Source organism: Pan troglodytes, chromosome 18 (assembly GCF_028858775.2).
Source record: "Pan troglodytes isolate AG18354 chromosome 18, NHGRI_mPanTro3-v2.0_pri, whole genome shotgun sequence".
Taxonomy (NCBI): Eukaryota; Metazoa; Chordata; class Mammalia; order Primates; family Hominidae; genus Pan; species Pan troglodytes.
This window is the reverse complement of record NC_072416.2, coordinates 11,280,331-11,302,938: the sequence shown is the minus strand read 5'-3', so window position 1 is coordinate 11,302,938 and position 22,608 is coordinate 11,280,331. Positions and strand designations below refer to the sequence as shown.

The window sequence follows — 22,608 nt, the reverse complement described above, 5'->3', positions numbered from 1 at the left end:
GTGGCTCATGCCTATAATCCCAGCATTTTGGGAGGCCGAGGTGGGAGGATTGCTTGAACTCGGGAGTTTGAGACCAGCCTGGGCAACATGGTGAAACCCCGTCTCTGCTAAAAACAGACAAAATTACCAGGCATGGCAGCACACGCCTGTATCCCAGCTACTCAGGAGACTGAGATGGGAGGATAGCTTGAGTCCAGGAGGTTGAGGCTGCACTGAGCTATGATTACACCACTGAACTCCAGCCTGGGTGACAGAGAGAAACCTTGTCTCAAAAAAAAAAAAAAAAAAAAAAAGACAAGAAAAGAAAAGAAAAAAGAAGGACACCAGTCATTGGATTTAGGACCCGCCCTAAATCCAGGATGACTGTCAAGACCCTTAACTTAATTACATCTGCAAAGACCCCTTTCTCAAATAAGTTTCCAAGTTTCCCATTCATAGGTTCTGGGGTTTAGAACGTGGACATAGCTTGTTTAGGGCCACCATTCAACCCACTATAGTTTCAAAAAGGTGGAAAACATCCTTTGTCTTCAGTTTCTCAGGACCGACTGAAATTGTTTTGAACTCCATATAGTAGACGAAAAGGAACCTGGTTTTATGGGGGACAAGTCTTCCTGCCTTTAGTTAAAGAGGGACAGGACAAAGGCTGAAACCACAGGCAAAGCTATTGTTCGTGTTTTGCAAACTTCAGCCCCCAAGATCACCATCTTTGTGACATTTGCTATTCCTGCTTCCCACTTACATTATTACTTAATATTGTATTTAACTACTCACAAATTATTAACTTAGCCTCAACTGAGCAATAATATCCTTCATGTCCCTGGTTTTCAAATGCAAGATACATTTTTCTCCCAGAATACACAAAACAGGGCATGATGGTGTGGTTCAACAACTGGACTAGCTTGGAGGGTGACTTCAAACAGGTTTTGTGAGGTCTTGTAATGACATCGATCCTCCCTGAAGTGGCATCTTCCTCTCTTGTCTTGCTGTAAGAAGGGCTCAGCTGTGGTTTAGATGTCTGTTCCCTCTCAAACAACTCATGATGAAGTGTATTCCTATTGTAACAGTATCAAGAGGTGGGACTTTTAAGAGGTGATTAGGGCAAGAGGACTCTGTGGATTAATCCTGTTATCACCAGAGTGGGTTTGTCATCTCGGGAGTGGGTTCCTTATAAAAGGACGAGTTTGACCCATGTTTACTTCTCTCTCGTTCTCATCCTCTCTTTACTGTTCTACCATGTGGCGCCTTCTGCTGTGCTATCATGCAGCAAGAAGGCCCTTGCCAGATGCTGGCCCTTAGCTCTTGGACTTCCCAGCCTCAGAACTGTGAGCCAATACATTTCTGTTAATTATGTTACCCAGTCTGTGGTGTTCTGTTATAGCAGCACAAAATGGAGTAAGACAGCTTCCTGGGTTGTCAGGAGGGCATTGGAGCCGCAGGGCACAGCCCAGCCCAGGCCAGGCCAGCACTGCTGGAACATCACTCACTGCAGATGAAGGTGGAGTGACAGGGACTGGCTGCTCTCCTGCTGAGGTAACTGGAGTCTCAAACCTCCTCTCCCATCTTCACAGCCCACACAGCTGTTTTCTCAGAAGCAGAGAATCTTACTCTGCAAGTTCACATTAGAATCCCTGTGTCCCAGGTTTTGCCAAGTGGCTGTGCTGGAGCCTAATCTTTGCATCTCCAATAGTTAGTTGTGCAGTTGGTGCCTGAGGTCTACTCACGCAGGTCTGTGGGGGAAGTGGGGAAAAGGCCCTCAGGGTACAAATAAAATCATTTAGGAAGTGGGGGTGGAGGAAAGGACTAATCCCTGGAAGTGGCATCCTGCTACATACATGTCAATAGGATAAACTTCAAAATGCTTTTCTCTTAAAACCTCTCTGAGCCAGGAACAGTGATGCACACCTGTAGTCCTAGCTCCTTGGGAGGCTGAGGTAGAAAGACTGTTTGAGCCCAAGCAGTTCGAGGCTGTGGTGCACTATGCTCATGCCTGTGAATAGCCACTGCACTCCAGTGGGCAACATGGCGAGACCTGTCTCTAAAACAACAACAACAAAAACCTGCCACATACCACTGGTATCCTAACTCGCCATACTTTGGAGAACACTGTGTTAGAGCAAAGATGTGGTCATCAGGAGAATTTACCTTGGTGGAGGGCATGGTGGTAAGTCTTCAAGAACTATGTCTTGTCAGAAGACACAGTCCTCCAAGCCAGAAAGCTAGGCATCACCCTCAGCCCTCTCCTCTTCCTGAATCCCCCAAATGCCTCAGAAATAAATCTTAGTTTGCACATTTAGGTGGACAATAGATTGAACGGCTTTGTTTAGAAGAGCACCTGGATGGAAGTTGGTGCTCAATGGACATCAGCTGTGGGTATGAGAACACGATCTCTGCATCACAATGCTGGTGGGCTTGCCCACTTCCTTCCAGATTCAGTGCCTCTTCAGGGCAAGGATGTGTCCTTTGCATCTCTCTTGTGGGCAGCCTCTGAGATGGTCCCCAGTGATCCCACCTTTGGGTATTCCCACTCTGTGTAATCCCCTCCCCTTGAGTGTGGGCTGGACTTAGTGACTCACTTCTGAAGAACTGAATGTGACAAAAGTGACGGAGTGTCACTTCTCAGATTAGGTTACCTCCCAGTAAACTCTCTCTATTCTTGTGTGCTTGCTCTGAGAAAGCTGCTGTCATGTCCTGGCTTTATCAGAGGCCCCCTAGAGAGGCCCACATGGCAGAGAAATGAGAGAAGTCTGTGGTCAGCAGCCAGTGAGGAACTGAGGCCCTTAGACCCATAGCAGGTGAGGAACTGAATCCTGCCACCAACCACAAGAGGGAGCCTCAATGTGGATCCACTCTTAGTTGAACCTTCAGATGAGACCACAGCTGAACTCCTTGTAGCCTTAGCAGAGGTCTTAAGACAGAGGCACCCAGTTAAACTAAGCCCAGATTTATGACCCACAGGTACTGTAAGATAATAAATGTTTGTTGTCTTAAGCTTCTAAGTTTTGGGGTATTTTGTCATGCAGCAAATAGGTAATACAGTTCCTTTCCCCAATGCCCCACACAGGGCTTGGCTTATTTTAGAGTCTTCTAACTATTGGGAAGAGGCCCAGCAGGTTCGAATTACTCCCTTTTTTCCCTTCCCACATGGTGGCTGGATTTATGTCCACCTTCAGTTTGCTGCTATGTCCATTAGCGTTCTCTGTAAAAATGTAATGGGCTAGAAACATGGATAAAACTTATGGTGGAACTTCAGCCTTTAGTACAGATCATGGCCACACTCCCCTGGGTCTGGACATGACAAATTTCCCACTGGGGAACCAGACAATATGGAGTTCAGATGAGCCTGGCATAGTCTCATTCTATGCATTCTGAGGCTCAGTTGGAGGAGCACCAAGCCCAGGGTCTTGTAGTCCCAGACCCACCCAAGGGATGATTTGCCCTCCGAACTTTTCTCTGAGTCTTTCTAGAACCTTTGGGCTAAAATAAATTTTATTTCCCAAAAGCTTGGCTTGACCTGTTTTCAAATACATCTCTTGTTAGAGAGTAGCATTTTGGCTGTGTGTGTATGCATGCGTGCATGTGTGCACATGTACTTAATTTCTTTTAACTTTATTTTTAGTAAAAAAGACACAAAAATAACCCATGTTTGTAAAAACAAAATACATGTATATAACATAAAGGGCAAAGTCTCATCAATTCCATTCCCCCAATTCCATGCCCTGGGGTTAATCAAGGTTAACCATGTGGTATGTAACTTTCCACCTATAAACACATACCTTAGAGCTGCCATTTATAAATTATGTGATGATGAGCAAATTACCAGGAGTGGTGAAGAGCCTGGGGGATAAATTCTTAGACTATAAAGCCAAACTTCTCAGGTTCAAAGCCTGGCTCTATCCCTCACAACTTATGTGACCTTGGGAGAGTTACCTGGCCCCCTTGCCTACTCCCTCCTTAGTTTACCCATCTATGAAGTGGGGCCTCACGTGAGTGGAGGGAGATTTACTGAGTGAATGTATCTAAAATGTTTAGGACAGTTGGCTATCACCATCTCCATCCTCTGAGATCTCCCATTTTGCTTGAGCCTGTTTTTTCTTTTTTTGAGATGGGGTCTTGCTCTGACACCCAGTCTGGAGTGCACTGGTGTACTCATGGGTCACTGCAATTTCAGCTTCCCACATTGAGCTTGGTTCTGAAGTCAGGCTTTCCACAAAATTCTTCCCTGATATCATCCTTCTTCCTGGGTTCTCACTGCCCAGGTGTTTAGATATAGGAGATGGTTCCAGTGTTCCTGTCTCTAAGTCCTGGTCCTACTGAAACGTTTCAGTAGCTTGAGCCTTGGAAATGATGGGGAAGCAGGTTTAACTAACTGAGTCTTAGTTAATTAAGGCTTTACTATGTATGGTAGCTTTAGAATAAAGTTGGATTTTAATCATTACCACTCAGCCACTTAAAATCTCCAAATCCTTCCCATGGGAAACCAATTCAAGATCCACTTCAACCAGGCATCTAGTAACCAATAGAGACTGATTTCCTTATTAATTTGTACACTGAACTTTACTTGGCTTTATTTCCGCTGCCTTTAATCACTGATGAAAGAATAGTTTCTTCTTCCATGTTTTATACCCTTTCCATTCATCCCATCAATATTTTCCTGTCAACACAGAAGTCATCACTGAATGCCAGATAGGCCTGACAAGAGTGTGTGCCCATGTGGGGACAGAGATCGGTGCTGTCCCCAAGACTCCGAGGCACCTGACATCACCCAACTCCATGGGTCTCTTTCAATCTAAGGGGCTGATCTTGCCCCCTAAAAATTCCAGTTTTGATATTAAAACTTAGCGTTGTCCCTTGTGATTTTAACAGAGGGTTAAAATTCACAAAACTGTCAGAGTGATTGATCAGTCTGTTTATCAGTAACTAGTGTTAGAAAAGCAAATTCCTGCTGACACCTGCTTGGGGCCACTGTACCACACTGCCATGTAAGAAACAGCACAGTCTGGAAGGCCTCCCTGGTTGAAGCTGGGATCCACTGCCTGCTTCCAATATCAGCAGCACCACCGTTTGCCCGGCGCATGCATTGGTTGAGCAGCAGAAGTGGGTTTGAACTGGCAGTCACCTGAGGTGCAACAGGCTTTAATCTAAGAGCACATTTACTTAGCATCTAGAAGGCTCAGACAGGAAACACAGCATCATCACCCCGTTGGGAAGACCACCTCCCAGGCACATAGCCATAGCTCCTTTTGCCCTTCCCCACTCAGGGGACACATGGCTGCTGCAGCCGACAGCCAAGATGCGTGTTGTGTGTGGATCACTGATGCACAGACCCATAAGCTTGGTTACCTACTGATATTTCCATCACAGTCACTCACATAGGGCCAAGGTATGGCCACCTACTCCCAGCTCCCTTAGTTTAGATGACTCTAAAATTAAAAAAAATTTTTTTTTAAATAATTATTTCTTTTAAATAACATGAGAATGGGTCTCACTATGTTGCCCAGGCTGGTCTCAAACTCCTGGTTCAAGTGATCCTCCTGCCTCGGCCTCCCAAAGTGCTGGGATTACAGGTGTGAGCCACTGCACCTGGCCACACATGAGGGTTTCACAGCAAGCAAGGGCAAGGGCACACACTACATCTCACTTTTTTTTTTTTTTTTGAGACGGAGTCTCCCTCTGTTGCCCAGGCTGGAGTGCAGTGGCATGATCTCGGCTCATTGCAACCTCCACCTGCTCGGTTTAAGCGATTCTTGTGCCTCAGCCTCCTGAGTAGCTGGGATTACAGCTGTGCACCACCACGCCCGGCTAATTTTTGTATTTTTGGTAGAGATGGGGTTTCACCATGTTGGCCAGGCTGGTCTTGAACTCCTGACCTCAAATGATCCTCCCACCTTGGCCTCCCAAAGTGCTGGGATAACAGGCTTGAGCCACCGCGCCCAGCCTACATCTCACTTTTATCTGGACTCTATACTGAAGAGCATGAACTCTGAGGCTGTGTCCCTGGCAGCATTTCTCCCCCAACTGGCAGCCCGTGGAAGTGGAGTGGAGCTGGGATCAGCAGGATAAAGCATGACTTTTCTTTTTTGCTTGTTTTATTTTAAGTTCTGGGATACATGTGCAGAATGTGCAGGTTTGTTACATAGGTATATGTGTGCCATGGTGGTTTGCTGCACCTATCAACCCATCATCTAGGTTTTAAGCCCTGCATGCATTAGGTATTTGTCCTAACGCTCTCCCTCCTCGTCCCCCATCCCCCAAAAGGCCCCGGTGTGTGATGTTCTCCTCCCTATGTCCTTGTGTTCTCATTGTTCAACTCCCACTTATGAGTAAGAACAAAAGCATGACTTTTCTCTCTCTCTGAGGGTTGCCCAGGTCCTCCAAAATCATGCTCGTGTACAACACGGAACCTGAAATTGAAGTCAGGCTTTTTCCATTTGACTTTTCAGATTTGCTTTTTGTCCAGCTATTGCTTCAGGATAGGGTGGCAAACAGGATCCCTTTTATTTATAGAGAGAGGGAGAGATTGCTCCCAGTGATGTCTCTAGCAGGTGACGATGTGAGACAATCCAACCTTACAAATCACACAGGCTGCAAGGTGCAAGTTGAAAATTCCGCCAAGCCAAAAACTCTACCTTAGGACTAAGTCTGCAATTTAATGAAAACTTCACCAGGGCCAAGTATGACTCTAGGCATCTTTCATGGATCATTTAGTATGTTTTTTTTTTTTTTCTTTTGAGACGGAGTCTTGCTCTGTTGCCCAGGCTGGAGTGCAGTGGCTCGATCTCAGCTCACTGCAAGCTCCGCCTCCCGGGTTCACGCCATTCTTCTGCCTTAGCCTCCCGAATAGCTGGGACTACAGGTGCCCGCCACCACGCCTGGCTAATTTTTTGTATTTTTAGTAGAGACGGGGTTTCACCATGTTAGCCAGGATGGTCTTGATTTCCTGACCTCATGATCTGCCCACCTCGGCCTCCCAAAGTGCTGGGATTACAGGTATGAGCCACTGCGCCTGGCCCATTTAGTATGATCTTTACAATAATTCTGTGAAGAAAGAATTCTTACCCTCTTTTTTTTCCATTTATTTATTTATATTATTTTTTGAGACGGAGTCTCGCTCTGTCACCCAGGCTGGAGTGCAATGGTGCAATCTTAGCTCACTGCAACCTCCACCTCTCAGGTTCCAATTCTCCTGCCTCAGCCTCCTGAGTAGCTGGAATTACAGGCACACCACCATGCCCAGCTATTTTTTTGTATTTTTAGTAGATACGGGGTTTTGTCATGTTGGCCAGACTGGTCTTGAACTCCTGACCTCAGGTGATCCATTTGCCTTGGCCTCCCAAAGTGCCGGGATTACACGCATGAGCCACATCTGGCTTTTTTTCATTTATTGATACATGAAATTTTGCATATTATGGGGTGCATATGAATGTGTTTTATATACACAGAATGTGTAATTATCAAGCCAGGGTATTTGAGGTATTCACCACCTTGAGAATTTATAATTTTATGTGTTGGGAACATTTCAAGTTCTCTCTTCTAGCAACTTTGAAATACACAATATATTGTTGCTAACTGTAGCCACCCTAGTCTGCTACCAAACATTAGAAGGTATTTCTTCCCTAAGTTTGTACCCATTCACAAACCTATCAAGAAGTTTTACTATTTTACAGGTGAGGAAACTCAGGTTCAGAGAGGCTAGGTCATTTGTCCAGGGTCATTGCTGTTACACAGCAGAGGCAGGATTTAAATCCTGGCTTGCTCAACTCCGGAGTTGGTGGGTTTTTTTTTTCTTTAGAAATAGCGTCTCTGTCTGTAAGGCTGTGAGGGTGTAGTGCAGTGGCACAATCACAGTTCACTGCAGCCTAGAATTCCTTCGCTTAGGCGATGCTCCCGCCCCAGCCTCCTGAGTAGCTGGGAGTACAGGTGCATGCCACACCTGGCTAATTAAAAAAAAGTTTTTTAGAGATAGGGTCTCTGTATGTTGCCCAGGCTGATCTCAAACTCCTGTCCTCAAGTAATCCTCCTGCCTTTGCCTCCCAAAGTGCTGGGATCACAGGTATGAGCCACCACATCCAACCCAGAGTTTGTGCTCTTAACCAGGGATGACATGTGCAACTTCACTCCTCACAGTGTGGCCCATAGACGAGCATCATCAGCATCGCCCGGGAGCTTGTTAAACTGCAGCATCAGGCCACATCCAGGGCCTGAGTCAGAATCTGTATTTTGACAAGATCCCAAGTGATTCGTGTGCATACTAGTTTGAGAAGCTTTGGGGACCACAGTGTCACTATTGTTTTTTTTTTTAATTTCTTTTGAGACCGAGTTTCATTCTTGTTGCCCAGGGTAGAGTGCAATGGCGCAGTCTTGGCTCACTGCAACCTCCACCTCCCGGGTTCTAGAGATTCTCCTGCCTCAGCCTCCTAAGTAGCTGGGATTACAGGCGACCGCCACCATGCCCAGCTAATTTTTTTTTTTTTTTTTGTATTTTTAGTAGAGACGGGGTTTCACCATGTTGGCCAGGCTGGTCTCGAACTCCTGACCTTAGGTGATCCACCCACCTCGGCCTCCCAAAATGCTGGAATTACAGGTGTGAGCCACTGTGCCTGGCTTTGTTGGTTTTAACAGTTCTTTCCCATGCAGGCTGCAGCTGAACAGCCAAGTCCCCTCCTTGGGTCACATATTTTTCTGAAAATGTTATAAAAAAACTGAGTCCACTGGCCTGGGCTAATTACCTAGCAGAACATCCCCATGGTTTGGTGATTCTGAATATCGCTGCCAAACAAGCACTTGTAGAGGCTCAAACAAGGCCATAAAACATGGCAATGGGGGCACGCTCCCACTCTGGGAAATGAAAATCTGACGATACTTTGAATTACAGTGGATCAAGATTAATTCCAGGCTCTACTTAGAGGAAGCTTTCAGGCCCAGTGGTTTAGACATAAAAGCAGTTTGCCCTAATGCGGCAGGTGAAAGCTGTGACAACTCTATTGCTTGGTGCCAATTACATTTATGGACTTGTATCCAGGAGTGCTAGGAAATTGTCACCATTAGTGCTGACGTACTGCCAGTTGGTGGCTCTGTCTAGTGGGGTTCTGATTTGAAGACTCATTATTAATATTCCCTGTAGTGATCTGCAATGCTGCTCCATTATGGCAAGTCTGTCAGGAACGGAGTTTGTGTAGGAATTTTAGAAAACAGCAATAGGTTCAGGGCTATGCGGTAGGCCCCAGAGCTTCTCAAACTACTGTGCACACAAATCACCCAGGGTCTCGTTGAGATGCAGATTCGGAATCAGGTCCTGAGCTGAGGCTTGATACTTTTCTTCTTTTTTGGAGACAGGATCTCTCTCTGTTGCCCAGGCCAGAGCGCAATGGTGCAGTCATGGCTCACTGCAGCCTCAAATTCTTAGGCTCAAGCAATCCTCTCACCTTGCCTTCTGAGTAGTTGGGACTACAGGCGTTAGCCACTACGCCTGGCTTTTTTTTTTTTTTTTGAGATGGAGTTTTGCTCTTGTTGCCCAGGCTAGAGTGCAATGGCATGATCTTGGCTCACTGCAACCTCTGCCTCCTGGGTTCAAGTGATTCTCCTGCCTCAGCCTCCCAAGTAGCTGGGATTACAGGCATGAGCCACCACACCCGCCTAATTTTGTATTTTTAGTAGAGGCAGGGTTTCACCATGTTGGCCAGGCTGGTCTTGAACTCCTGACTTTGGGTGATCCACCCGCCTCGGCCTCCCAAAGTGCTGGGATGACAGGCATGAGCCACCATGCCCGGCACCTCGCCTGGCTTTTTAATTTTTGAGATGTCTTGCTCTGTTGCCCAGGCTGGAGGGCAGTGTTGCGATCTTGGCTCACTGCAACCTTCGCCTCCCAGGTTCAAGCGATTCTCCTGCCTCGGCCTCCCAAGTAGCTGGGATTGCAGGCGCAAACCACCATGCCAGACTAATTGGCTGTTTAATTTTTAATAGAGATGGGGTCTTGCTTTGCTGTCCAGGCTGGTTGAACTCCTGGCCTTAATTGATCCTCCTGCCTTGGCCTCCCAAAGTATCGGGATTGCAGGAGTGAGCCAACATGCTCAGCCTGATGTTGCATTTCTAACCAGCATCCACGTGATGCCACAGATGCTGCTGCTGCTCCAGCGGGAATGTGGGAAAAGCACAGGCTCAGGAGTCAGATGGACATGGGTGGACATGGGCTCTAAACCTGACTCTGCCCTTGGTTGCTGTGTGATGTTGGGCAAGTTGCTGAACCTCTCTGAATTTTGGATTTCTCATGTGCAAAATAGGGATCACTTCTGCCTTTTAGGTTCTTTGAAGATTCATAATAACGTACATGCATAGGTTTTCTTCTTGCTCCCAGAGGGGCAGGGTGAGGTCACTCTCCTGCATGCTCTCACTACGGGTTCAGCTGAGACCATTTTTCTTCTCTAAAGTACTTGGCTTTCTTCTTCCAAGTCAGGATTTCTCCGCCTCGGCGCTGCTCACATTTTGGGCTGGATCATTTTGTGTTGGGGCTGTTCCGTGCATTACCGCATTATAGAATGTTTAGCAGCATCCCTGGCCTCACCCACTGGATACTGGTGGCACCCGTCTCCCCTACTTGTGACCACCAAAAATGTCTCCAGGCACTGCCAAATGTTCCTGGAGGCAAAATCACTCACATATAGGAAATAATGACCTAATTAGTAACTTACATTAGCAATTCATTCAACAATATGTGTTGAGCATCTACCGTTTGCCAGACCATACAGCAGGGATGTAGTGATATTTAAGACAAACAAGGTCCCTGACCTCATGGAGACTTTTTCCTTTTTGGACCTCAGTCTTCTCCGCTGTAATGTGGGTATCACAAGGCTGCGGACTTCCTAAATTTGTTGGGAAGATGAAGTTAGACTTGCAAGTGCCTGGCCCCTGGCTTGAGGGATTAGCCAATGCCAGGGGTATGATGGGCCTAGGGATGGAACCTGGGAGCTTGGGGAGAAGCGAGTGTGGGCAGGGACAGTGCATGGAGAAGCCAGGAAACCTGAGCTGCAAGGGAGGCGGAAAGGGGCCATGAAAGGCCCTGGTGCAAAGTGTGCAGCAGCAGCAAGGCAGGGGGAAGGGGCTGCAGGGAGGGCCAAGGGTAGCAGGAAGATGGGACCAAAACTGGAGAGAAGGAGAGAGACAGTGGGACATAGAGGATGACAGGAAGGGGTGGAGATGGGAGGAGAGAGGCACAGACGGAGAAGATAAAAAACCAGACAGACAGACATGTGCACACGTGATAAGACAGAGAGACCAAGGGGCGGAGGGAAAATGAGTCCAGGCGGAAGGGAACACCTCTGAGGAAGATCACTGCACAAACCCTGGTCAGCTGCACATGACCCCAAAGAGTGGCTCTCAGGTTTATTCCAAACGTACCTGATTTGGGTGATAAAGAGTTAAAATTAAATACAAAGGCCAATGCCAGTCCATTCCTGGCGCCAGCTCCTGCCTCTTCCTTCTCATGGGGCCCTCACCAGAGTGATGGGGTGGAGCATACCCAACCCTGGGAGGAAATGAGGCTTTTGTGCCGAGCAGCTATATGATGGCAATACTGGCAGTGGTAGTCAACCCATCTGTAAACAGCTGACAGAGGGCAGTACAAGAATCCACCTCACAGCCAGGGCCGCAACCGCAAGTAAAGCACACAGCTGAAATGACTGACGTGGGTGGAACTGAGCTGAGAAGGAACGTGGCTCGGCTTGACCCTGGAGCACACATCACAACCATGAGAAACAGGCAACTAAAGTGACCTCCAGCCCACAGCAACAACCTTCTCTGGCTACAACTGGGAGGCAGGGACAGGCCCCAGAAAACCATCTTGGGTCATCTAAGGTACGTGTAACCATATTTTTTAAATGACAAAATCTCAAGCATGTTGCTTTGGTGAGCTTCTGATTTTACTAGAAATATACTCTAAGAACAGTCGAGACGCCGCGCCTTGTGGAGGCGATGGGTCATGTTACTGGTTCTGCGATGATCTTCCAGAGCTCCTGCAGCAAACAGAGAAAAGAATAGGTTTCTGAAGTGCACATACAAGAGCATCACAATTTCATGAAGGAAAGTGATTCACCAAGGAGAGTAGTTAGACAACACGTCAGCCACGGAGCAGGCAAGGAGAGTAGTTAGACAACACGTCAGCCACGGAGCAGGCAAGGAGAGTAGTTAGACAACACGTCAGCCATGGAGCAGGCAAGGACAGTAGTTAGACAACACGTCAGCCACGGAGCAGGCAAGGAGAGTAGTTAGACAACACGTCAGCCACGGAGCAGGCAAGGAGAGTAGTTAGACAACACGTCAGCCACGGAGCAGGCAAGGAGAGTAGTTAGACAACACGTCAGCCACGGAGCAGGCAAGGAGAGTAGTTAGACAACACGTCAGCCACGGAGCACGCGAGCTGGGGCAGGAGCGGACGGGCGGCTTCCTCCTTTCTTTGTTGCTCTGGGCTGTTGTGTTTTACTGTGGCAGAGAGGCTGGATGGACGAAGTCCCAGCATTAACGGAAGGGGCATCAGAGGATGTCAAACAATCAGAAGAGACCAGAATAGCAGTGAGTTGCCATATCTCTCCATTTTGGGGGAGATCTTTATAAACAATTTTATTTTAGAGACAGGATCTCATTCTGTTGCCCAGTCTGGAGTGCAGTGGCACCATCACAGCTTGCTGCAGCCTTGAACTTCTGGGCTCGAGCAATCCTCCCACCTCAGCTTCCGGAGTAGCTGGGACCACAGGTGTGCACGACCATGCGTGGCTAATTTTTTTTCTTGATTTTTTTCGAGATAGGGTCTGTGTTGCCCAGGCTGGTCTCGAACTCCTAGCTTCAAGCAACCCTCCGACCGTGGCCTCCCAGAGTGCTGGGATTACAGGTGGGAGCCACCGTACCTGGCCTTTTTGGGATGTCTTAGGCATCATGTATTGGGGCTGCTGATTTGTAAGAAATGTGTGTTCTTGGTCATGTGACGCTACTCTTAATGCTGCCCAGAAGTGGCAGAGCAATAAATACAAGATCCTCCTCGCACACAAAACCACACGAATTCCATGCTGCCCTCCCTCAGGACGCGAGACAGAGTGCGAGGGTGGCAGCTCCTCGTGACTCCCTCTTCCTCCCTTTTTCCTTAGAACTAGGCCCGGGTCTCCACAGACATAGAGAAAGGGAGGCCACAGCCAAAAGGAAAACAGAACAAAAGAAGTTAATTCTCAATCTTTGGACTCCAGTTAATAGAAAAGCCAGTTCAGTCCGAGAGGGGCTGGTATCCTTCCACAGTGAAGATGTGAGCAGCGGCCACCACAGCGGGGCGCCTGCACCAAGATCTGCAACCCACAAACTTCCCTCCACGGACTTCCTGTTCCCCAAACAACCTCTGCCTCGGTCTTGCCTCCTCTGGAGTCTGAACTGTCCAACGGGGGGAATATGTGCTATAAAGTAAAAGACAAGGTTCGCCTGTAGGCCCGTCTCCAGACATGGTGGCTGCTAAGAACAGGATGTAGCTCCCCCAACAGGTTCCACTACAGATGGTGCCAGGCACGCAGACTTCACCCCCTGCAGGACTAGGGTGGAGCCTGTGCTTGGAGGGCTTGCTTCATCACCTCTTTGCCCCGGAGTCACCCGCTTCACAATAAAGCAACCAACGGCCCTGCTTCGGGGCCTGGACCTACCAGCTGCTGGAGGCGCTCATAAACCAGGAGCTGTGGGAAGGAGGCCTCCACGGGCTCCACCACGAAGCGCAGCTTGCCATCTGCGAGCTGCTCCAGTGCGTGCAGGCAGGAGCGGAAGTGATCGTAGGCTTCACATGTGACGTCCAAGTGTCTCAGTGTGAAGTTGAGCCTGCAAACCAGCCAGCCGGACACATAATCTGCCGTCATCAATGGGAATGGTTTTGCTGTTTCTGCCCACCTTGCTTTCCTATCCCTCACTGATCTCATATCCCCTGGACGGGCTTTTACTGAGCGCCTGTCTCATGCTGAGTGTGTGAGTGCAATTCCTTCCTACATCTGCACGACAGCCCAGGAGGTGGAAGTGGATAGCACTTTACAGATGTGGAAACAGGCTCAGAAAGCTCAGGTCACGTGCCCACAATGACACTGCTGGAAAGATCAAGACAGTCCTGCAGATCAACACTTGAGGACGCCCTCCAGGTCCTGCCTGCACCCAGCACAGAATCTGGTGCCTGGAGCTGCGCATAACTATCTGAGAAATGAATGAACGAGAGGCAGTGGCAGGGGGCGGTGCAGAGGACTCTGGGAGCACAGAGAACAGAGAGAAAACTGCTGGGAAGCTGGGGTCTGAGAGATTTCAGAGAGTGAGCACCTTCAGAAACAGGTCTCCCAACCGTGCCACTTGCCTTTCAAAACCTTAGTCTACAAGATGGTTTCACTTGAAATTAAAGCTCTTTGCCTTTTTCCCTTTTCTTTCCAAATTTTTTTATCAAGAAAAATTCCAGACATGCAACAGGAGTAAGAACAGTCTATGCTGGGCGTGGTGGCTCCCACCTGTAATCTCAGTACTGTGGGAGGCTGAGGAGGGCAGATCACCTGAGGTCAGGAGTTTGAGACCAGCCTGGACAGCATGGTGAAACCCCGTTTCTACTAAAAATACAAAAATTAGCCAGGTGTGGTGACGCATGCCTGTAATCCCAGCTACTTGGGAGGCTGAGACAGGAGAATGGTGTGAACCCGGGAGGTGGAGCTTGTGCTGAGCCGAGATCGCACCATCACACTCCAGCCTGGGCCGACAGGGCAAGACTCTGCCTCAAAAAAACAAAAAAAACAAAACTGTCTAATGAACCCATTACCAGCTTCAGCCACTGTCCACTTCCAGCCACTCTGCCACCTTGGCTCTTCCCGGGGCCCCCTGCCCTCACTGAGTTATTAAAAAGCAAATGCCAGACACCAACCCATTTCCTCTGTGAAGTTGGAAATGTCAGTGTGTGTCTCAAGAAGATGGAGACCTCTTCAGCTAAAGTTTAACAATCACCCTTTAACATCAAATATTCAGTATTCAACTTTTCCCAACTGTCCTGATGTTTTTCCTTTACAGTTTATGAAATCAGGATCCAAATGAGGTCTGTACATTGCTATTGCTCAGTGTGTGCCTCAAAGCAAGCCCTCGGTATTATTGGTATAAGTAACACTGCAATAAATGTGCAAGTACATACAGCTTTGTACACAACCCTGAGTGTGAATTTCCAGATGCTGAATTGCTGGGTGAAGAAGTCTGTTTCATTTTACAGCTTTTGCTGTGGATTCCGAACGATCTTCAGAAAAGCTGTGGACTACTGTTAAGTATTACAGGAGAATGTGTGTAGCTATCACAAGGTGGGCACTCAATAAATGGAACCTAACATTTCAGGATATTCTAGTGGAAATGTCTGGGAGAGGCTGTTGGGTGAGGAGCTGTCCGATTCAGCAAGAGAAATAGACCTGGGGGAGCTGAAGAGACAGACGGCACCACAGAGAGAACATTCAGGAAGAGAAGCTCTCGACAGTGTGTGCTGGCCAAGCGTTGAGGTTCCAGTACAGTCGACATTCAAGTCCTTGTCTATCACTAACTAGCTGTGCCCTGGCCAAGGCCCCTGATGCTTCCCAGCCTTCCTCTCTTCATCAGTCAAGTGGGACAGCAGCGCCTGCACACAGGGCTAGGATGCAGATTCAGTGCAGTAACGTACACAAAGGATGAGCACAGACCTGGCACACAGTAGGTGCTCAATAAGTGGCACTGAGTAACAATCATAATGACACTGACAAGGACACAATTAGGAGGTGAGAGTTCCACTGACACTCGGGACGTCAGCACGGTTCCTGTGGTGCAAAGCTCACCTCTTCTCCACCGACAGTATGGCTGTGCAGGCATTTTTCAATCTGTGGGCGAGTCGGGAGAGCGTTTTAAACACAGCATCAGTCAAGTCGTCGTCGTAAAACACTGTGGGAAGCAAAAACGCCAGCATTAGAGGAAAACACGCAAATATTACAGAAATCGACTTTTCAGAGCAATCCGCACAGAGAGAATGCTTATCACCACGGAACAGCAGCAGCTTCCAGAATTAAAACTGCAGATGTGGTGGCATGTACCAGAAAGTCACTTCTAAAACTGAACTCCCGGGGGAAGTGAGGAGAGACTGCACTTGACTTCATGCTACAACAAAGGACGTGTATGGCGAAGGAGAAATTTTCTTACCTTCAGCTGCAAACAGGATGGTGGTGTGATCGTACAAGTCAGAAATTTCCTCTTGTGACCAACTGAAGGGGGCCTCGGGATCTAAGAAAGAACAAAAGCACACTTTGTGCCCATTGCCTTCTCTCCTGGCCACCAACTCTCACTGGGACTGACCAAAAGGCACTTCAAGAGAAGAAACAGGGCTGGGGGTAGCTCGGTGCAAGTGGGCACCACCAGGCAGACCAGACTCCCTGCTTCAGGCCCACTGCTGCCCGGGTGCAGAGTCATGCTGGAAGAGGTGCCTTTTCTGCTGAGTGTCTACTCTAGCCAGTGAGCAGCGGGCGGATTTCAGCCTCACCCGCTGCCTTGGCCTGTGGCCCAGTGCAGGACGTGATCTCCCCCTTCTGCCTGCTGGGTGGCCCAGGAAAACAGCCTCAGTTTCGCACTCACAGAAAGGGCACAGTACTACTTCCTCACAGGACTATTGGGAGGGCCGAAGGGCCTACGGTGCGCAAAGTGCTAGGCAGGTGACCAGTACTCAAGGAACGACTTTCCCCATCTGCCATCTGACAGGGAAAAAAAAAGACATCTTTATACAAAGAAAGAGCAAGCACCCAGGTCTGAAGTAGTCTGTGTAAGAAATATGGAAACTGTCCTACCCGGGGGGTTTCCTGGCACCACTGTTTGTTGGGAAATGGTCTGTGCCCCAGAGTCTGACAAACTCGGGTCCATGCCCCTACCCTGCTGTGTACCAGCTGTGCCCATGGGCAGTCTGCACTCACAATTCAGGGATTATCATGCTACCACACAGGGAAACCACAACACCTGGAGAAGAAAATGAACGTGAGGTGCCCAGCATGCAGCAGGCGCTCGGAGAATGACAGCTGGTGCTCATTGGCCAATGGAGAGAAGCTGCCATGCGCCGATGGGACTGTGGCAGCAGCTGGGACTACAGCTGTGTCAAGACCACAGAGCCAGGGGCACTGAGGTATTACAAAGGAATCACTGAATCATACTGGGGGACGTCCGAGAGAAACACACACCTGTGCAGAGGTCGTCCTTCAGCCAGTCCAGTTCTTTGACCTTAACTATACCACCTGTAAAAACAAACAAAAAGAGAACTTTCCAAACTCTAAACATCATCAGGAAAAAAAGATAAACTTTTACACTATATATGAAGATCCATCTATCCATCCACCCACCCTTGCTCTCACCCGTCCACCTTCCTGCCCTTCCATCTTTACAGCCAGCCAGCCAGCCAGCCAGCCATCCATCCATCCATCCATCCATCCATCCATCCATCCATCCACCCACCCACCCACCTGCCCATCTTCCGGCCCTTCCTTCTATCCATCCATCCATCCATCCATCCATCCATCCATCTACCCACCCACCCACCCACCTATCTTCCTTCCCTCCCTCCCATCCATCTTCTCATCCTTCCTTCTAGCCATCCATCGATCCATCCATCCATCCATCCACCCACCCCCCACCCATCTTCCTGCCCTTCCATCCATCCATCCATCCATCCACCCATCTTCCTTCCCTCCCTCCCTCCCATCCACCCATCTTTCCATCCATCCATCCATCCATCCTCTCATCTACCCATCTATCCATCCTTCTACCCTCCCACCCATCCACCCACCCATCCTTATTATCCTCCTTCCCTCCTTCTCATCCATCATCCATTTTCTGTCCCTTCCCTCCATTCATCCGTCCATTCTTCCAGCATTTTTTGAGTGCTACGTGTCAGGGACGGTGCCAGACATAGGGAAAATAAAGATTTAAGAGTCATGCTCCCCATCCTTGCAGACCAGCCCCCCTAGGAGAGACTGGCAGGTTAACCAACAACGGCAAGACTGTGTGGCTGGGTGATGCCAGAAGGATGAGGCAAACGCACAGGAGGAGAGAGAGGAACTCATGTCAGACAGCGGATGTCAGGGAAGGCTTCCACCAGCACGCTCCCTCCATCCTCCCAGCTCTGCTGACTGCCTACTGTACCCTGAGCACTCAACAAACATTGTGACAGTGCAGAGCAAATGCAGACAGGGTACCTGCACCCACAGAGCTTGTAGTCCGGTGGGAATGGAAAACACCAATAACTAGTCACACGAGCAGATGGTAAAATGCAATCATGCAAGGTGTGCCTGGAGTCTGTTGGGGGCTCTGGCCTCAAATCTGGAGGTCTGAAGCCCCGAGGGTGATGAGGACTTGCCGGGAGGAGGGAGGGCAGAGCACTCAGGCGGAGGGAAGAGCAAGGGCAAAGGACTCGAGGGAATGTGATTTGAAAGACGGTGAGGTCGGCTGTTGGTCGGGGGGGCGCTGCAGACAGACAGGGGCCAGATCCCCAAGAAGATGAGACAAGCAACAGGAAACCACTGAAGGGCCTGAAGCCTGGGGGGGCTGCTCGGAGGAGGCGTTAGGACATAACTGTCGTCACCCATCACATACACTCATCCCTGCAGGCCGTGCAGGGAGCAGAGAACCAGGCAGATGGAGGCGGGGGCCCATATGCGCAGGGGGACTGGCCTGTGAGTGAGTCCTGGCCGTGCTGGATGCAGGGCTGGAAAGGAGACTGTCAGGAGGAGGCAAGGAGAGCAGGCCGGGGCTGGGCCAGGGAGGCCTGGGAATTCAAGGAGCTCAGACTTCACCACACAGGTGATGACGCCCCTGGGAGGTTTTTAGCAGCAAGTGAAGCAGACTGGCTTGCATCTGAGAAAGGGCACTCTGGATGTTTCATGAGGACATCTTGGACGGGTCAACTAAGGAGCTGGGGAGACCAGCTCAGGGGCCGCCGCCAGTGTCCGGGAGAGAAAGAGCTGGAGTAGGATGACGCAGTGGATCTGGGAATGAGGAGGTGACCCAAGGAGCGTCCTCAATGCTCTGAAGCTCTGTGATGCCCAGACGACGCCTGCTCCCCTTACTCACCTGCTGCAAGGGATGCAGACGGAGCCCTGCCTCCCAATGTCATGGTCTTGGGTGTCTGTCCTACCTGCTAAACAGAGAAACCTCCCTCCCTGGCAGAAGACCCCCTGGCCCTCACCTCCAGTGGCAGCCAGGTGGCTGTTGAGGGCAATGTTTCGCTGGCACATGGACAAGAGATCTGCACCGACATCTGGAATGACAGAGGGCAAGCCATAAAGTGCCAGCCACTATGACACTTTTATCTCCATGTTTTTGCCTAGAGAGAGCTGTGATCAACAGCACAACTGCAGAAATTAGAGAAACGTTTCTCCTGTGTGTCTTACTGCCAAAATTAAATACCCTCACCTTAAGGCTCTTTTCATTGGCTTGTTCCCTAAATAAGAGATTCTCCTCCTGATGGGGAGAGACAGTGCGCATTCCAGAGGGAAGGAGTGTGAGCTCCCAACATCATCCGAGCACATGTAACACGCGTGCACTTCCCTAGTTCATCGTTTTCATGTTTATGGCCACACAGGAGCTGGGATCATGAATCCCATTTCACGGATTAAGCGACTTGAGCAAAGTCATGCAGCTATTGAGAGCAAGAGTTGGGATTTGATCCAGGTTTTTCTAACTCCAAATTTAGGCTCGTTCTTTGACACCCTAGGAAAACTGACTGGACCAGTTTTCCGGTCAGAAGGATTTTTTCTTATGATTCGTCAGAACACAGAGCAGATTCAAACAGGCTGAGCCCACTCTCTTGAGCGCGATTCACTTTGCTGCCACCCAGATCTCCCTCCCAGCCGCCTGCTACTCTGACAAGTGGGATTTCTCATCATTTCAAGAACTAACTTGTGGTACAGTGAATCCTCACTGGCGGAAGCAGTGCTTTACCAAAAATAAACTTTTAATTAGAAGAATGTGCGTGTAGAAAGTACAGGATGTCTTGTTAATGACATTTGCTTGGTCCACTGTGGGCGTGGACCCACAGTGCAATCTCCCTGGGACTAACATCTGCACCCCAGGGGTCACACAGAGCCATGTACGGGAGGAGCTCCCTGCTCACAGAAGGGAGGGATCTACCCTATCTCCTAGGCCAAGAGAATACTGATGATATGTACCTGACAGCACACGATGGGCTTAGCAGTTTTTTGGAAACGGAGTTTTGCACTTGTTGACCAAGCTGAAGTACAGTGGTGCAACCTCGGCTCACTGCAACCTCCACTTCCCAGGTTCAAGCAATTCTCCTGCCTCAGCCTCCCAAGTAGCTGGGATTATAGGCACACGTCACCATGCCTGGCTAATTTTTTTTTTTTTTTTTGTATTTTTAGTACAGATGGGGTTTCACCATGTTGGCCAAGCTGCTCTCAAACTCCTGACCTCAGGTGATCCACCTGCCTCGGCCTCTCAAAGTGCTGGGGTTACATGCATTAGCCACCACGCCTGGCCAGGGTCAGCAGTTTTTAAACCTTTATGATAGTTTCTGTCAAAAGCTTTTAACCTATAAAACAGGTAAGAGAGGAGCAGCTCTGGCTGAGTGGGGTAGGAGCCCTGGTGCCCTGAGTGCGTTCTCCCCAGCATCCCTCGGCCAGCTCATGGGAGCTCTGTTCCATGCAACACAATCTGAAATTCCATCACGTGACAAGCACACTGCCCTGTGGGCCAGCAGGTCCACATCAAGGGCCTCGGGTCTCATCAGCAGCTGTGGATGACCTTGGGCCAGCCTCAGTCTGCCCATTTGGACAACAGAGATAGGAACCCTGGGCTCTGCCCAGAGTCACTGTGAAGTTACAGCCAGGCACTGATGCATCTGAAAGGACTTTTCCAACTGGAACATGGCATCTAAATGCAAGCTTTCTTCCCCATGCTGGTAAATCTCTCTCAGGGATAAGACTTCTTTATAGTCTGCTATTAGGCACCAGGGACGAAGCAAAGCTCTTGGACAGCTTGACTCTGAGAAGCGCTCACTGATAATTTACATGACATTGTCAAGAAGCAGCCAATAGCGTGGCTGCACTGCAGACTCCTGACCAGTGGTTAACAGCATATTTGAAAACAGTGCCTCAGGGACTGGTGATCTCTAGCTTCTTCCTTCCTATCTCAGAAACAAAAGTCTGTGCCAGGTAACGTTCACTAGGAAGCAATGAGGTGTAAACCACATCAGCTGATACCTCTTTTTGTCTAGCAGATACTAAAGATTTAAAATATAACAACAATGTTCACTTGACGAGATCACTACTCTCTTGTAAACAGGTATCTTTGTTCTAAAGAAAGCACTCTGGCACGTTAGGAGTTTAGTTAACTTCACTGGCTGGTTTTCATCACTGTACTATGGTTGTGTGTGATGTCACCACTGGGGAGCCAGAGGAAGGGCACATGGCACTTGCTGGATTATTTTAACAACTCCTTTTGAGTCTGAAATTATTTCAAAATTAAATACTAAAAAAGAAATTAGTTGGTAATGTTCATCAAAAGCTTAAGAATAGTCTCACCCACTTCTAGGAACCTAGTGACACGTTATTAGACAACGATACACAAAGATGTTCATTGCAATGTAACTAACACCGCCCACTCCTAGGAACCTAGGTGACAGATTATTAGACAATATACAAAGATGTTCATCACAGTGTAACTGACAAATGCAAAAAAAACCAAAAACCAAAAAACCAAAACCCATAGGAATGGCCAAAATGCTCAGCAATAGGAGAAGGGTTACAAAGAAGATGAAATATTATCTGGTCATTAAAAGTCATATATAAAGTTTTTTTTTTTTTTTGAGACAGAGTCTCACTCTGTGGCCCAGACTGGAGTGCAGTGGTGCAATCTCAGCTCACTGCAACCTCTGCCTCCCAGGTTCAAGCCTCCCAAGTAGCTGGGATTACAGGTGCCCGCCGCTACCACATCTGGTTAATTCTTGTATTTTTAGTACAGACAGGGTTTCACCATGTTGGCCTGGCTGTTCTCAAACTCCTGACCTCAGGTGATCTGCCTGCCTCAGCCTCCCAAAGGGCTGGGATTACAGAGGTCAGCCACCGCACCTGGCCTATATAATAATTTTTTAATGGCATGAGAAAATGCTCTTAAAATGTTCTCACTTATGAGTGGGAGCTAAACAATGGGTAAACATGGACATACTGAGTGGAAACACGACACTGGGGATTCCAGAAGGTGACACGGTGGGAGGGGTGGGGGATGAAAGCTTCCCTATTGGGTACAAGGTTCACTACTTGAGTGGAAGGTCCACTAAAAGCCCAGACGGATGTCATCACTGCAATATAGCTGCACATCAGAAACCCGCACTTGTACCCCCTAAATATATACATATTTAAAAAAGAAAATGCTCTTAAAAATGTTTTTCAACATTTTCAGCAGAATACAGTGCTGCTGCAGCTTGATTTCAGCTATCATTTGGAGGAGATTCTTACAACGTAAGCGCCCTGAGGGCAGTGCCTAGTCAGCTCCATTCACCGCAGGGCCTCCTACATCTAGAAATGAGTGGCACACGGGAGGTGACCCATAAGTTGCATATTGTTGATTCAA

General features: G+C 48.7%; 1 protein-coding gene across 7 annotated transcripts in view; it reads right to left on the bottom strand.

Moving 5' to 3' along the window:
- The window catches only part of ABAT (4-aminobutyrate aminotransferase), a 161,749-nt gene that overhangs the window by 124,991 nt on the left and 14,150 nt on the right, over positions 1 to 22,608 (bottom strand). For 3 of the 7 annotated variants that reach the window (XM_063796604.1, XM_054668151.2, XM_016929376.4), the window contains 5 exons: positions 19,208 to 19,279; positions 17,208 to 17,261; positions 16,186 to 16,266; positions 15,828 to 15,930; positions 13,668 to 13,836 (listed from right to left, as the gene is read on the bottom strand). In XM_063796604.1, coding sequence (XP_063652674.1) covers positions 13,668 to 13,836; positions 15,828 to 15,930; positions 16,186 to 16,266; positions 17,208 to 17,261; positions 19,208 to 19,279 — 479 coding nt within the window. Of the gene's footprint in view, positions 1 to 11,894; positions 12,006 to 13,667; positions 13,837 to 15,827; positions 15,931 to 16,185; positions 16,267 to 17,207; positions 17,262 to 19,207; positions 19,280 to 22,608 lie in introns of those variants that run through there. The other 4 variants (XM_054668152.2, XM_063796605.1, XM_054668153.2 and 1 more) reach the window with 2 other exon arrangements.